Source organism: Numenius arquata, chromosome 5 (genome assembly GCF_964106895.1).
Source record: "Numenius arquata chromosome 5, bNumArq3.hap1.1, whole genome shotgun sequence".
NCBI classification, from domain to species: domain Eukaryota; kingdom Metazoa; phylum Chordata; class Aves; order Charadriiformes; family Scolopacidae; genus Numenius; species Numenius arquata.
This window is the reverse complement of record NC_133580.1, coordinates 54,821,878-54,838,162: the sequence shown is the minus strand read 5'-3', so window position 1 is coordinate 54,838,162 and position 16,285 is coordinate 54,821,878. Positions and strand designations below refer to the sequence as shown.

Below are 16,285 nucleotides of genomic sequence, written 5' to 3'. Positions count from 1 at the left end.
CGTGCTGCACCAGAGCACAGGATGGTGCTCCTAAAGGTGAATCGTAAGCCACCAACTGCCAAAAGGCATCTCAGTTTAATTTTGACTAATATTTTTTTTCATAGACTGAATTTCAGCCTTCATAGATGCAGCTACTGCATATGTGGATCATAAAATACTGGTTTTAATCAACTCATCTACATTTAATTACCATACTCCTGTTTGTATCAGTTCATCTGGGATTCCACATCAGCTTGCAGATTTTTGCTGTAACGGATTTAAAGCAGACATTTATAACTCAGTCCTGGGGGAAAAAAAAAAAGTGACTGGATAACGGTGCATAAACCTGCATATTCCTGCCTTGCTTTGACAGAGGAATTATCTCTCCTAGGACACGCATCTGACTTCTTTTTTAAAAATGCACATTTAAAGAAAGCTGGATAACTCTCACGGCAAAGGGAGATTAAACTTCTCTCTGAAAAAGCTGCCAAGTCAAGATTGCTACCAAACCTTTTTTAAGCCTCTACTTGGCAATAGAATTATTTCATTTTTAACCCTATTCACCAGGCTAAAATCAGTCAGGTGTCAGTATAACAACTGAAGAGCGAAGTGAACACACTAAGCTTTAAGCATTACGCTGGGCACACTTCAAACAGTAAGAAGATTTGTAGGTAGTTTGGTATTCAGCTGATGAGGACAGGATTGAATTTGGTGCTTACTCCTCACTAGCAAGCCTAGAGAAGACGATATTCTCCTTAGTGATCAGGAGAGAGCGCTACAGAACAGTAGTAAACCCAAGAGACCATCACATCATGCTAGAAAATAAGTTCAGTGTTGCGATTCAAACACAGGAATTCTTGGCAGTTAAAACACTTAAAGAAGTATTTTCACATTGTACACGTTGCGATTTGTCTATGTACTTGAGATCTCATGGAGTTCATAAAGACATCTACATGTTCAAGCCTTCTGCTTAAAAAACCTGATTGCTGATTAACAGCAGGTTATTTTATTGCATTACCCTGGTTGTCAATTTAATATTGATTTATGATAAAGCGATCCATTGTTACAGAACTTACTCTCCTTGGGCAAAGATGGTCTAGCAGAAAGCAATATAGTCATGAGCTTCTTACAGCATAAAAGCAAAAGTGGAATGAAATGGCAAGTTGCTGATCTGTATTTTGAAAGGGAACTACTTCATATCTGTATGTGATGGCGGGAATAATTTAAAGAGTAAGAAATAACAAAACACTCAGACCCCTCTTATTTAAGCATTAAAAAAGTAGAAGGAAATGGATTAGCTGCTTCCTTTCTGACATAGGCTGCTGGTCTAGTTTAGGGACAGTCACAAATTTAACATTATAACCAGGGACATAACAAGAAGCAGCTTGGACCATAAAAAAGCTGTCTATATATGTACAAGTTATTCTCAAAAAAAAAAAAAATCAGTTTTATTTGGATGTGTGCACAACCTGCTGCTCTTTACATCTTCAGAGCACTGAAAACACGGCATTTTCCCCCAAAATCCAGTTGAGTCTGTCCTGAGAAACAGAAGTACTCATATATAAATGGGATGGTACTGTCTGTGAGTGAGTTTCTTCCTACAGGTTGGGCAAGAGTTGGCATTCCTAAGGGAATCCCGCAGGCACTGACTGCAGAAGACATGGCCGCATTTGGTTGACACAATCAGTCTTCCACTTTGCACTATCTGGAAGTAAAGAAACGACAACTAGTACTTGGAATAAGGAATTCAACATTGCTGATCTATTGGCACCAGGCAAATTGAAGTATCTGGAATCAGTACATTACTACTAAATAATGAGAAGCCCAGAGAGCTTCCAGCGCCACCTTGGTAAGCGTTTCTCCTTCTGCATACACCACTAAGAAATGCCTTTGAGTTACAAGCTAGTTTCACCTTAAATCTAAGGTCTGCACTTCAAGCCAGCTGTCTCTAGTGTCCCATATAAGCCAAGAGTTGTGCAGTTCACCCTCTGCCCCATTCTCCCTCCAACACAAAAGAAACGATGACAACATGTGGACCCTTACCTCTGAGTAGCCATCCATGCAAATCGGACAGCTAACGGTACCAGACGGCCTTGTGGGAGAGAGAACAAAACCAGAAAGAACATGCATCCATTAATTTCACCACACATTGAGGGTTACCCATAAATAAAACATGATGTAACCATCCGACTGCACACACCAGCCAGGACACATTTCATCTGAAGACCCCTGCGTACCTTTAACTCTTTCAAGTCGTTGCATTTACTAAGTAGCTAGGGTCCCCCTTACCTAAAGGAAATAGCCTCTTGCTTTTCAGTAGGGGCAAGGTGCAGTTAGTCACCCGGCTTTATTATTACAAGTATCAGCAGTCTATGGCACTGTGCAGTGTATGTATGGCAATAACAATCTTCAACAGGTCATAAATAGAGAGTTTTGTAACAAACCCATCTAGCTGTCCTTTCTAGAAGTGAAAGCTGTTGTCAGAAATGAAAACATCCCCCTATTCTAATTTAGCAACATCCCAGCCCAGTAACATACTCATACCAAGAACTCCTTCCATATAAAATGTAGGGCAGGAACACACTAATGTGAGGAAATATTAAAAAATAAATTTCTACTTCAGAGAATGAAATACCAACTCAGTGGCTGTTACCAACCTGTGGTTACAGATGTACCTCCCTCGCCTGCCTTCAGCCTCTAGGACAGCTGCACTGCACACACACTTACTAACAGACGTAGCTATTCTGCTTAAGCAATGTGTCATACCATCAAGTGCTGAATAATATTCTCGATCAGAAAGAGGAAGAACTTCCTGCCACTTCTATTTACAGATTAATCTACATTTTAAACAATGACAGTAAGATGCTTTCATAAGTCTTTGCCATAAACAATTGGCTTTATTATGTCACCGCCCATGCTAAGCAACAGTTTGTAATTTATTAAACATAAAGCATGAGAGATCCTTCATCGTATAATCTTAAATACAAGGAGTGAGCACTACCAACTTCTACCCTTTGTTTCACACACCTAATTTAACTCCTTAGTTCTCCCATTTTTACTACTCAAATTCTTTATGCAGCAGCTGTAATACCAACTCAGTAATTAATTACAATTGATGATAACCTTCATATAAGCAAGAGCAGTCTAACACTACAGAGTAACAGTGTAGATGGCTCTGTGACAATCTCCAGCATCAGTACCTTTTCATCAATGCTAAGTGCTGCAGCACTGAGTTGTTTTAGCCTTACCTAAACAGAGCAGGAATGCACAGCCTTTAACAGAGAAGCTTGAGATGTAAGGAACAAAACATTAATTTTTCAGACTAACTAATTAGATTTATTCACCTACATACTTAACAACAAAATTTTTTTTAAAAAAATCTACAAATCCATTGGCAAAATGCACTACATTGTAGAACACTGTAAGCCCTTTAGGTGGCATACTTAAGACCTGACACACAAAATTTCCATACCCAAGTTCTCCCCTGCATTGCCTTCCAGTCATCTAAAAGGCTCAAAGCACATGGGTTTTATTAAAACCTGTATTTTTTGATACCAAGTCTCATCTACAGCAATGAAAATATTTCCGTATCTAACACGACTACTAGAGCTTTTAATGAAAACTAAGTGCAATACATTATAAGCTATGGCCCGTGACTAATTCTCCTTCCTTGCCATACCCCTACATTCATCTTTAAGGTTGTATGCAGAGTTGTACACCTGTCTTGGGCTGGCTTTTTATACTAAAGTGCAAGCAGTATCGTTTAGTCATCAGGCCCGATGTGATGTTGTACTCATTGAAAGTGGGAACTAACTTGATTAAGTTAGGACTTCAAAGAATAGCCACGATATAGCAATATAACTTAGTCCTGTATAAGGAAAGCAAAATTCAATGTTCGGTAGATCATAAGGCATACATACTTTGAACTCGCAGTTTCATCTTCCAGTGGTCCCAATTCTCGAGACACTTTATCTGTCACATACACATCATTATCTCTTGGTTCATCTTCATCATCGCTACTCAGAACACAGCTGTCCGACTGTCGCTGACTTCTTAGTCTAAGATTTCTCCTTTGCCGTTGATTCTCTGAAATTTAATTTTGGCAAGTTAGATATAGTACCTATATCCCTGAAACTGTCCTTGAAATGCATGATTATAAATAGCCTGTAATGGTTCATATTTTAAATGGACCATATTCAGCTCTGCTAAAAGCCATCTTAAACTCGTTTCCTAAATATTAGGGCTGAACATTTCCAGACACTGTGAATATTCTGCTTGCTACATATCGACACAAAATACTTGCTCTATTCACCCTACAAACAGCTAAAACATGATTCTTAAAGGTTCTCTGGGTCTTAAGTTTCATATAGTTATACTACCTGTGAATAAATCTCCCCTTTAAAGGGAAGCTCTGTCTCCCAATTCTTACTAACAGAGAAAGCTACAATACCATGTTGAGGAATTGTAACAATTGCTGTGTGATATGAGAGAGAGAGGACTCAAGTTAAGTTTCCAATTGACATGGCGAGGTAGCACATACACAACTAAAGGGCCTGGTAAGCACAGAAAGTGCTTTGCTCAGAATGTTTCAGAAGCGATGGAAGAGATGCTAAAATCTAAAGCTGTAAATCATGGAGCTGCTATGGGTGCTCACTACTCTATCCAGGTACGATGCTAAACCATTCCACTCTTTATCGGTGTTAAACCAAACCTACCCCAATCAAAGGCAGTTTTTATGAAATGAATCTTTTTAAGAACAGTACTTGGAAATTATAAAAATACTATAAGCAGCGTCTCCTTAGAAATTTTCATTATCTCCCTCCTGAGTTAAGATAACTTGAATTGCCCAAGACAAAAGGAGATTTAAAATAATGTTTAACTGCCTAGTCTGTAACATGCAAAGGTTAAAGAACAGCTGTTTGCATTTTAACAATTAAAACCTACATGCAATAATTCTCTCTGCAACTCCAGTGTACACGTAACACTAATCAACCACTGATCAATAAAAATTACATAAATAGCCACAAAATGAAAGTTCCTTCCTGCATAAGTATTCAGCTACAACTTATATTGCAAGTATTTTTTACTTGCTCTGGCTTCATTCAGAGCACAGAATAGATTACATTCTAAGTAAGCAGGTAACAACATACTAATACATCTCAGACACTATAATCAGAACAAGGTCTGAAAGGTGTAAAGGATTAACTTCTTTACAGCTATAGCTATTGCAACTAAAAAAAAGTAGGAAAAAAAGTAGAAAAAAAAGTCCATGCTTGTTATTACTTGTCAATACTAAGTTTGAGGCATGTTAGACTAGATAATGAAAGTGAATACTATGAACACAAATAACTTGATTTCCTTCACTGCAATACAGGCTAAAAAAACCTTTCAACATTTTCCTACTCAAAACAGATGTTCCACTGCTAATTAAAATTATCATCAACTCTGGGCTTACAGAACTTCTGTATTTGGAAAATAAGAAAATATATTTTCAGCAGCTTTGATGTATTTTATTTCAGATACTTTCTACGAGCTCTGATAGTGACTATCAAACACAGGTTGGATCCATTCTCTAAGACGCTGGTCGGATACTTTTGCACTATCCTTTGCCTCTTGGCAAATGCAATTTCTATCCATGATGCTCAAATTCATTGGAAAAGAAAAGAAAAAACTGAGTTTAGGACAACTACATTATCAATTATAAAACGTCAACTTACCTTCAACAATCTTGCATCAATATATGTGGGAAGGGAGAGAAAAGAAAATTCAATTAGACTTTGTTGTGCATCCCTAGTGCTACATACAAACACCAACTAAGCTAAGTATTTACAACAAAACAAGCTAAGAATGGCAGGATATCATTCTCACTTTGATTAAAAATGTTAAAAGCGGTAGTAAATTAGCAGCTGCTCTGAAAATAAGTGGTTGCTTCTGGTTCTGCTCATGCTGCTGCAAAGGGATAGAAATGGAGGCAGCTTAGGAACCATCTGAATACTCTCCTCCCTGCTCCCCAGTTTCAGTACCCTAATTTGATTTAGGCTGTAGAAGATACTTTTCCCTTTTCTCCCCTGAACAGGTAAATTCAGGTGTGAGATCCACAAACACTTCATATTAGATTAACAGTTGCTGAAGGAAAAAAAAAAATCCACCCCAAACCCACTATTATCTTTGGTGGAACCACAGCTGGGGCAACGCAGATTATGTTGTACAGTTTGAGGCCTTGCCTTTGCAAAGGCTTAAGAACAATTCCAGCAGGAGACACCCCCTCATGATATTCCTGCTGCTTGTTTCTGGTTCTGCATGGCAGTAATCGCATCCCAAAAACCAGGTTATAAACTACACATGGATGGGATCAAATAATACCCTAGCTTTAAAAACAGTAGTAAATTTTTTTTTAAGACTTTTTGGAGTAATAAACTGAACTAGTTTGAACCATGGCCACAGTTGCACTTGGCATCTCTCTGACAGGAGAAACTTAAACTGATGTTGCAGCTAAACACTTCAGGTTTGTGAAGTCAAAGACTGTTACCTCCTTCAATTTTTATTTAAATCACTGGCCTATACTTTCGATGTATCTAGAATAGCTTCAACTTTAAATTGCATCTCCTTATGCTACATTACCCGTGACTGGTATTTATTCTCCCAAGTTCTGGAGAAAAAAAGCCATTTTTGATTACCCTCTAACTATCTGCAAGCACACCTCCAGAGCAGCTTCTGTGTTGACTCGTAACGTGACTTTCATGCACTGACAAGTCAACTTCGAACTTAAAACTTATCCTTAAAGCCAGATTCTATCAGGGAGCATAATACAAACTTAATTTGACTACAAGATTTAGGTAAGTATGCTATTCACTACTTACCACAACAGAATCATTGTGAGTTAGATCAACAACTACAGGATCAGAGGATTCACACGTGAGATCTACGACTTCTTCACCAGCTTAAAAACACAATGTTAGAGTCAAGATCAAAGATCGCAAAGGAATAAAATTGAGGCTCCTCGCTTGAGGGATGTATCCAATATTTCACTCAAGTTTTGCCCTCAACAGTCCACATAGAGCATTACCACCACAGTCTTCTGCAATTTACAATGGAAGAGGAACAGTAGCTGAGCTCCTCATACAGTTCAGTTGTATGACAAGCTTGTGGGAGGTAAACAGCAACAGGTTATTCATCTCACATAGGAGAATGTTTATCACATAATAAAATGTCAATTATATAGAACATAATAATTTTACAGTACCATGCTGTAAATGTTCCTGTCTCATCTCTCGTCCAACCTGTCATAGCCAAATGCACAGCAAGAACTGAAAAAGCTATATAATTACCTGGAGACCAATAGTGACTTTTAATCTTTTCTAGGATTTCAGAAGGCAATTTAAATATCTATTTAAAGCCTCAAGTAGGCTTTTAAAATTGATACTTTTTGTAAAAATATACTGACCAAGCACTGCCTCTCCCTTGAGGGACAGGGCACAACTAATGACAAACTTTTAATTATCTTCTTAAAACTTGGGAGTTCCCAAACTTAGTTTGCCATTATCTGTAGTGGCAGCTGCAGTAACTCCCAGCTCATCAGCCTAGACATTCAGATGTTTGAGCAGCATTTCAGTACCTTCCTCACACAACTAACCTACCACTAGTGGTGAATCTATCGCCTCTCAGTAACAAACTAAAAGAGTTGTCAGCAGGCTTGTTGTTTACAGATGCCATGCTAGATGCTTTCTAAAATGAGGTTTTCCTTCCTCTCCAGTAAAGGGCCCAGAAATTAGCAAAAATACAGGTTAAGTGGGACCCCAATCCTCCAGAAGCAGTTTATGCCCCTACGAAGTTAAAAAGAAAGCTTACCACTTTCTTCAAGTTCTATTGGCTCTGCTTCTGAAGCCATTTCTGCAGTAGAAGCCATCAACCTGTTTCGTTTCCGAGCTTGCCTAGAATTAACTGCTCCTCCACGGCGCTTTCGTTGAGTCTAAGAGAGAACAAAGCCATAGCATGTTCTTTCAGAGTGGCCCTCATCTTTGCAGCACCAATGAAAGCACACAAGGATACCCAAAACACTCCCCTGAACGGCTGTAATATGCAAAGAATGGTGGCATGGGTCATTCCTACCTGAACAAGTTGCATCAAGCAAAAGACATCACCCCAGATCACTTACCAGTTGGGTCACAACAGAAAAAACATATTGTGATGCTTTGCAAATGGGAAAACTAGTTCACTAGTTCACAATTACATCATATGTTCGTGCCCAGCCAACCACTGGAATCAGTCTGACCTAACATTTTTTCTCACATTGTAAGCATTTCTGAACTACTGGTAGCACCTAGAGAGATTAAGCATATTAAGCATCACAGAACATGAAGTTTTAATATTGTATGCTCCCGTGTATTTACTACAAACTCTTAAAAATGTTTATAGATGTACCATAAAAACCACATTTTAAGAATCAGGTTCGCATTGAGTAGTAAAATACTTACTGTGCTCATGCTGTTTCTTGATCTAGAACTATGGAAAGAGAGGTACAAATACCAAAAAATAAATTGCAAGAAAGCTACAAGTATCAATTCCTTATAATCCTTTAGGTAGCACACTGTTAAAAAATCCAGATTTCTGGGGGTCTGAGCTTCCAAACCTAAAATAAAAGGAGAGAGAGAAGATTACCTAGCTGTAACGCTTGTTCTCTTCAATACACCCCCTCCCCAAGATTCCCATTCCTGAGTCACCAGTTTCTGTCCAAAGCTGGAGGGGAACTCCCAGAGTTTGGTATTTGAGCCTCAGACACCTACAGCTAGGCCTTTTTTTTTTTTTTGCACTTGGACCATTTGCTATATTCCAGACTTAGTGATCAGTGAGATCACAGGCAGATTTCTGGTCAGAGTAGATGACGCTTTCAGAACTGTTATGTATAACTCCCTCTCCAAATATGAATCTTCTCATTTTTTATAGCTTTAAGATTTTTTTTTTTAAATCTAAACTTACATGTATAGTTTTTCAAGAGTTTTTCTCACAAATGTGAGCAATAGCCTTATGTTCCCACCTGGAATGCTGAAAACTAAGTTTTGTATCAGAGAAAGCTGGGAACTGCATTTCAGTCTCCTGCTTCCCCAGTACAGGATTCACCTACGCAATGATTCTCGTAACACTGTGTTAATGCGAGGTCTCTTTACATGCTTCACTCCACTGTTCTTAAGGTCTAGATTTCATTTCACCCGTTAAGGACGAAAGCACTTCTGCCAGCCTTACCAACATTTTTGGGAAGATCCTATTTTACTCAGTTCACTGAATTTTTGGAATAGAGAACAAGAATTTTTAAAACAAGACCATGCCTAATTCTGCACACATACAAAACAAACCAGAGAGACTGTTCTGTGAGAACATTTTCTAGGTGCTACAGGAGTTCCTTGCTAGATATGATTATTATTCATAGCTTTGGGTTTGGAGCTTTTTGGAGACAAGGGGAAGAAGAAGGTGAAGCAAGGAGGACACAGCAAAAGGGATGGAGGAGAAGGGAGAAAATCATCCCTAAAGCTAGCACATCTCCTCTTTCAAACGAGCTGCTCAAAGACAAGCTACCATCTTCATCTAACAGCTACAACTGAAACTGAACATAACTTAGTTTTCCACACACAGCAAGAGGAAGAACAAGACTGAGCAACACAAGAGGTTTATTAAGAAGTTATGCCATTAGATTCTTTCTAAGTTTATTTCATCAAGAAAGCCAAGAGACATTTTCCTTACTTCTGCTCAGATAAGGAATTGGAAAAAAATACTTGGACATTAAAAAGCTGGGAAATGTCAGCTGGTACACACATCTGAGGATTATAAAGAAATAAACTTTATATAACCTAACTTTAAATTACAAGTTGTTAGGATTGTTCTTAAATAGAACCTGTTAGAGCAACCTAATACACTGACCTATCTGCACTGCTGAAAGACAACAAAACCCCAGTCTGATATATTCACTAGACAGCACGGTTTGGGATGTAAAACACCCAGAAGGTTTCACAAGACTCGTGCTTTTCAGATTCAACACTGAATACAACCCAGCGCAATGGTATGTTGGCAAAGTATCTTTAGAAAGGGTTAAAAACATGGCAGGGAGCAAGCACCTGGGATGACTCCAAACACGAAGCGTTGCATAGATTCTCTTTAACCACAAGTGGCTTAAGTACCAAAGAAGAAAAAAACCCAACCAAATAATAAAAAACCCCACAAATAAACAAACAAACCCCCAAACAAAATGTAAATTTGAAAATTATACTGAAAAGAAAAAAGTAGGACACAATAGAAGGCCTGTCATGCTAAGACCACCTTACCCATATTAAATATTCTCAAACTTCTTTACCAAGACACCAAGGAACAGATTATTTATAGGATTATTATGACATGTCTGAGAGGATCTAATATCAGATCTCAAAGGCAACTTAGTACAGAGCCACTTTTTGAACTAAGTGACAGCACCATCACTATTTAGATCGTTTAATGTCCAGAATCTTGCATCATCAGCAGTAGGCTTTCTTTATACATAAGAGTATATGCAAGGCACAAGCATTCTAGCTGCTCTAGTGGCTCAAATCTTAACCTCTTCAGAAGCTTCTTCTGAAGTTATAAGTTGAGAACGAATACCCATAAGTAAGCTCATCATTGTAAAACCACCTTAAAATAAATCATCATAGGCAAGTTTATCAGTATCAACGTGACCCAGCTCAGGAAAGTCAAGTTTATAAAGAAAATCAGACTGCTGGAATTTATTAAGACTATGGAAGGAGACTCATGATCCAGCAACAATTTTTTTCTTTTAAGAACAAACCTCTTCTGTGGGGCTATAGATTTCCACATGTTATTGGCTTACGTGTGAAACTTCATTGAAAATTAATTACCTGAACTGTAAGAATGGGTAGCAAAAATGAGGCAAAGCTTACTTTCTTGAATACACCACAGATCACCTTAGCAGTGCACAGGAACAGAGGTAAACAAAAGAGTTCCAATTTTTGCACATTTGGAGATGTAATCATCAATAAGAATTCCTTAAAGATTTTCAAAACCTCAGGGCTATTCGATTTAATGATATGATTTGTTATACAGGACTGAATAGCCCAAATTAAGTGATATGGTCTATATGCTCCTCCTCCAGCAGTCACTATGAAACCCAGCACCAAGACTCCCAAGACTCAACAATACAGTTCATAGAATCATCTAGGTTGGAAAAGACCCCTGGGATCATCGAGTCCAACCATCTACCCTACTCTACAAAGTTCTTCCCTACACCATATCCCCCAACACCACGTCTAAGCGACTCTTAAACTCATCCAAGGATGGTGACTCAACCACCTCCCCGGGCAGCCTCTTCCAGTGTCTGATCCCTCTTACTGGGAAGAATTTCTTCCTGATGTCCAGTCTAAACCTACCCTGTTGCAGCTTGAAGCCATTCCCTCTTGCTCTATCGCTATTTGCTTTTGAGAAGAGACCAGCACCAACCTCTCTACAACGTCCTTTCAAGTAGTTGTAGAGAGTGATGAGGTCACCCTTCGGTCTCCTCTTCCTCAGACTAAACAGTCCCAGCTCCCTCAATTGTTCTTTGTACGATTTATCCTCCAGGCCCTTCCCCAGCTTCGTTGCCCTCCTCTGTACCCGCTCCAGCACCTCGGTATCTCTCTTGTATCAACCTCCTGCATTCATAGATGAATTCAATATTCTAGAATTAAGATTTCTTTTTTAAAAATGTAAAAAAAAAAAAAAAAAATTTAAAATGTGATAACTTAGCAGATCAACTTAGCAAGCCAATAAATATTTTTAACTTTTACAGACTTTTTATTGCATCACTGCAGGATGACACCATACCAGAAAAAGCCACTCCCCCTTCCTCTCATATGCAGAGCTTTGCTCATGTAGTTTTTATTCCTGCCATTTAGCTCTCCCAAGGGCTTAAGGAGTGTTGTCCTCATAACAACAAAGCTCAAGGTTTATTCTAGCTAACTCACTGGCATTTTAAGGACTAAATCCACCAACCTTTCTCTGTATAGGTAGATATCTAAGAAAATTAAAGGTAATCTAAATTAAGAATATTTATGTTAGGAGTAAAAGAAAAATAATTACTATGGGAATCAATAAAGTCTCCTGTTAAATTTTTTCCTCTATAAAAAAGTTAACGTTTTCACTGAGTTCAAGTTGACCTAATTTAACATGTTTGAATTACAATTCTAAAAACATGGATTCTATAGATAACATAACCTGAAAACTTTTCTTACACCACTCTGAAAACTAAGTTTTGGTCTCCCACATGCTTAGAATGAATTGAGGCAAATTAGCTTAAGCTAATGTCTTACTAACACAAACCAGACTTTACTTCATAATCATCTTGAACATTACAAATACACTAAAGTAACTACTTAAAGAAAGCAATAGTGTCAATCTAAATGTTTGGTGTGTGCAAGACACAGGTGACAAAGCCAGTACATATTTATTGTTTTTGTCAAAATATGATATGTTACGCCTTTAAGACTCTGCTTCTCATTTCCACTCTTAAGACCTCTCTTTGCACGCCTAACAACAGGAAACACACACAGTATCAAAGATGCAAACACATATAAAAAAATTTTTTTGCGGTCAAAAGATGCACATACCAACCACAAAGCGCTAGTCTTTATCACAGGGAACAGTGATGTGCCATTTTACTCCTTCAAAACTTTGCAATCATGTGTATTTCCAGTATCTTTAAAGATGTTCTCATTTTTTCAGATGCACTACAGCAACTCTAGTGAAAACAGATGCTGAATCTATTATGTTTTATCCAAATTAGGTCAAGCAGTCCCATTCTACAAAAGCTTGGTGAGAGGCACTGTAAGAGTAAAGATGAGAGATAAACAGCCTCTACCTACTCCAAGCTGTCAGCTACACCTACAGACAAGTAAGACACGTTTGTGAGCAGCCCAACCAAAAAAACCAAACCAAAACAAAGAAACTAAGATAACACCCAGAGAACAAAAAACACACGCAAAACTTTCAGTGGGCCAGATGTTCTATTTCAGAAACAACAAAGGACGGTGAAGATTGGCCAGAAGAAAAGCTCCTCATTGCTCTTATGTGCAGCGGCTTCTTTGAAAGAGGCTACAGCTTACTTTCAATAGTCCCAAAATCAGATACAGAAAAAAAGGAAAAAGAAGGTTTTTTCACGTCGTGTAATGGAGGTGTGGGGGGACACTGAGGTAGGACAGAAGCGTCCCCTCCACTCCCGCTGTCACACAAAATGGGAGGACAGACCAACAACTTCAGGCGGCTACATCTACTGCAAGCACAGAGGCACGGCTGTTCCTCCAGAAGAGAGGGGGAATGCTGTGGTCTCCACTCCGGCACTTGTCTCTCTCTCAGCCGCTTCAGAGCACCCTCTGAACGGCCCCCGCAGCACATGCAGCTTACAACCCAGCCAGCACAAGAAGCTGCGCAGCCTGTCTGCAAGGACCGGCTAGTCTCGCCTCCGAGGGAATACGGGGCAGAAACCGGCCGCGGACCCAGCTCTCCCCCGGACCCGAGCGCTGCCGCCGGCCGCCCGGCGATGAGGGGAGCCGCCTCGTCCGGCGGAGAGGGCAGGAGCGGCCGGGGCCGGCTCTGAGGACCGGGCAGCGGAGCTGGCAGGCCCCGGAGCCCCCCAGAGCGGCGGAGATGGAAAAATCAAAATAAAGACACGTCCGGGGACGTGAAGCGGGACGCGCCACCCAGCTCCCCAGGCGGAGGGAGGGCAGGCCGGGGACAGCTGAGGGGGCGCCCCTTAGGGCCGTGCCCCAGCTCCGCGCCCGGGGGAGGGGGCTCGGGTCACCGTCCCCGCCCCGGAGAAGGGGACAGCGCCGGCCCAGCCCCGCCGCGCAGGGCCCGGCTCCGCGCACCGGCGAACGACGCCCCGTCTCCCCCAGCTCCCCTCAGCGCCGGCCCGGCCCGCCCCTCCCCCACAGTGGCCGGGCGCGGCCGCCTTGCCCCCGCTCCCCTCTCTCCCCTCACCCGTCGCCCGCCGCCCCGGGCGCCTCAGACAGGCAGGGCGGGCCCGGGGGCGCCGGTGCCGCTCCCGGGCGCCGCTCCCACCCCCACGACCGAGCCCCCGGCCTACAGCACTCACCCTCAACGCCCGGCCCGGCACCGGCGTAGTGCAACGCCCGCCTCCGCTCTTCCGCCATTGGGGGGACCGCCACCCTGCGGCTCACCGAGTGGCCATCGCGCACGTCAATCAGGAAGGGATGAGGGGGAGCGGCCCCGCCTCTTATCCGGCCCCGCGGCCTGCTGGGAGTTGTAGTTCCGCGCGCGGCTGGGTCTGCCCGCGACCTGCTGCCGCTTCATGGTGGGGCGACCTGGCCCGAGGGCCTGTCCGTGGCCTCTCCCCCGTGGAAAGTTTTCCTCGGTCCCATGGTTAGTTCGGCTCTGACGGACCCTGAAAGGGCGTTTGCTGTGTTCTGCAATGTTGCTGTACTCGGGGAGCGTGTGTGAGCTTTGGGGGTGTCCACCCTCACTGCCATATAGACAATGCCGGCCTTCTGGAAGTGTTTCCAATGCACTGAGCAAAATCCATCAGAGCCGTCAACTTGGGAGCTCATTGCCTGTTGCCTCTGGCAGAGTTGGTCCAGATCCCCTGCGTATCTTGTTACAAACACTTGCAGAGGAGTAGCGGCGCCGGCACCTCACCCTCAGAGCAGGTTTTTCCCACCTGCTTTGCCTTAACCCAAGGGTCATCTGGCCTCTCCCGGATCTCACTGCCCCGGGGCCCAGCTGCTCGCTTCTTTGTAGATAAATTCATAGGTTTTCCTGGTGGCTTTTCTTGCCTCCTCCTCCCCTGGGTGAACAGCACTTGACATCTGTACTATGTATTTTTTGCTTGCCATTCCAAGGTATCTGTCTCTGTGTCTTTGTTTTCATTTAAATAATAAAATACCTGTGCTCTCCAGGGCAGGTCAGATTGCCTGGCCAGGCAGCCACTGAGCGTGGGCTTTGGCTCGTTACCAGCGCTGATTTGGAAGAGGGAGCCAGCAGCGACTGCGTGACAGGAGGCGTGGGTGAGTACCCTGGGTCTGAGGCTCATCACAGGGCTGAAAGCCCTCCATCTTACCTTCCTCAACTAATCTGGGCCTCGTTGCAGGTGAAGGCTTTTGTGATCTGGCCGGTCACACTGAAATAAGAGACCTCAGGAATGCGCAGCTTTCAGCACTTAAAAGGGTTTCTTAATGAGTCTGTCACTGAGATCAGACAGGTGAAACCTTTGATTTTATGTCTGTTTTGTGAGATGATTTAAGAGTCAGCCTTGTTCACTTACCTCTATATTCTTGGCTGCCAATGGTGTGTGTAAATGAATGAATCATGAATTATTCACCCACCTGTGTGTCCAAGGAGCGCAGAGGCATTGCTGATGCCCAGTTACCTGTGCGTGGATGAAGCAGGCTGGGGATGGTCCCTGCCGCAGACGCCGAGGCAGCAGCATGAACGCAGCGGTGTTGCTTCAAAGCTCACCTGCTTCCAGTGGCATTACAGCTGCCTTGGTAATGTAGTGCTAACAAGTCCTACCAGACCTCAGGTTTCTGTGCACCACCCTGCTGGAACAGGAATACCAGAGAAAGTGCGCGAGTGACCAGTGGTTCCGGATAGGATCTGTTGCCTCCAGCGTGAAGTCAGCCACGTTTGTCAAGAGGAATGTGGTATTTTTAATGTTATTCTGTGTATTCTGTTGCAAGACCCGCCATTGCTGAAAAATCAATAGGCTATATTGATATAAAAATGTCAATATAGGAATGTATTGATATTTTTTCCTGAGAGACTCATATTCTTTTAAGTCCCTCAAAACATTGATTATGAAGATAAATTTATGCGTCAGATCCTAAAGGAGCAATAGGGCTATTTGTGACTTCTGAATTTGTGAATTGAATTTGTGACTTGTGAATTCCACAGCTGGATTATTGAGATTGCTCTATTCCTCAGTCCTTTCATTTGAGAGTAGAGAAAATATGGAGAAGGAAATAGTTATGAATCAGCTTGATTGCAATTTAGTAAGAATTTTGAAAACTGGGTGCAGCATCACAGGGGAAGAAGCACACAGTATGATAGGTTTTAGAAATATTTCCATATTACTTACCTAAAAACTCCTATCTATCCATTTGCTTAATGATGTGTTTGGTTTTTTTTAAATTCTAAAAGTGAAGATACACCAAAAAGGTGAAGAGGTACTGTTCAGCCATGCAATATCCCAGACTGTGACTGTCACCCCTGTTAATTGCGGGTTTCTGGAAAACCCAGGTGTTACAGTCACCCACTGGGCTTTGTTGTTCTGGAATACAAT

The 16,285-nt window shown here is 41.7% G+C and overlaps 1 protein-coding gene across 1 annotated transcript; it reads right to left on the bottom strand.

The window, feature by feature from the left end:
• Positions 1-1,534: 1,534 nt before the first annotated feature.
• Positions 1,535-14,141, bottom strand: RNF4 (ring finger protein 4). The gene is given in 10 exon segments (XM_074147623.1): positions 1,535-1,684; positions 2,023-2,071; positions 3,900-4,065; positions 5,697-5,706; positions 6,840-6,919; positions 7,828-7,948; positions 8,454-8,578; positions 8,581-8,608; positions 10,857-10,861; positions 14,084-14,141. Coding segments are annotated over 10 exon segments (792 nt in total).
• Positions 14,142-16,285: the final 2,144 nt, after the last annotated feature.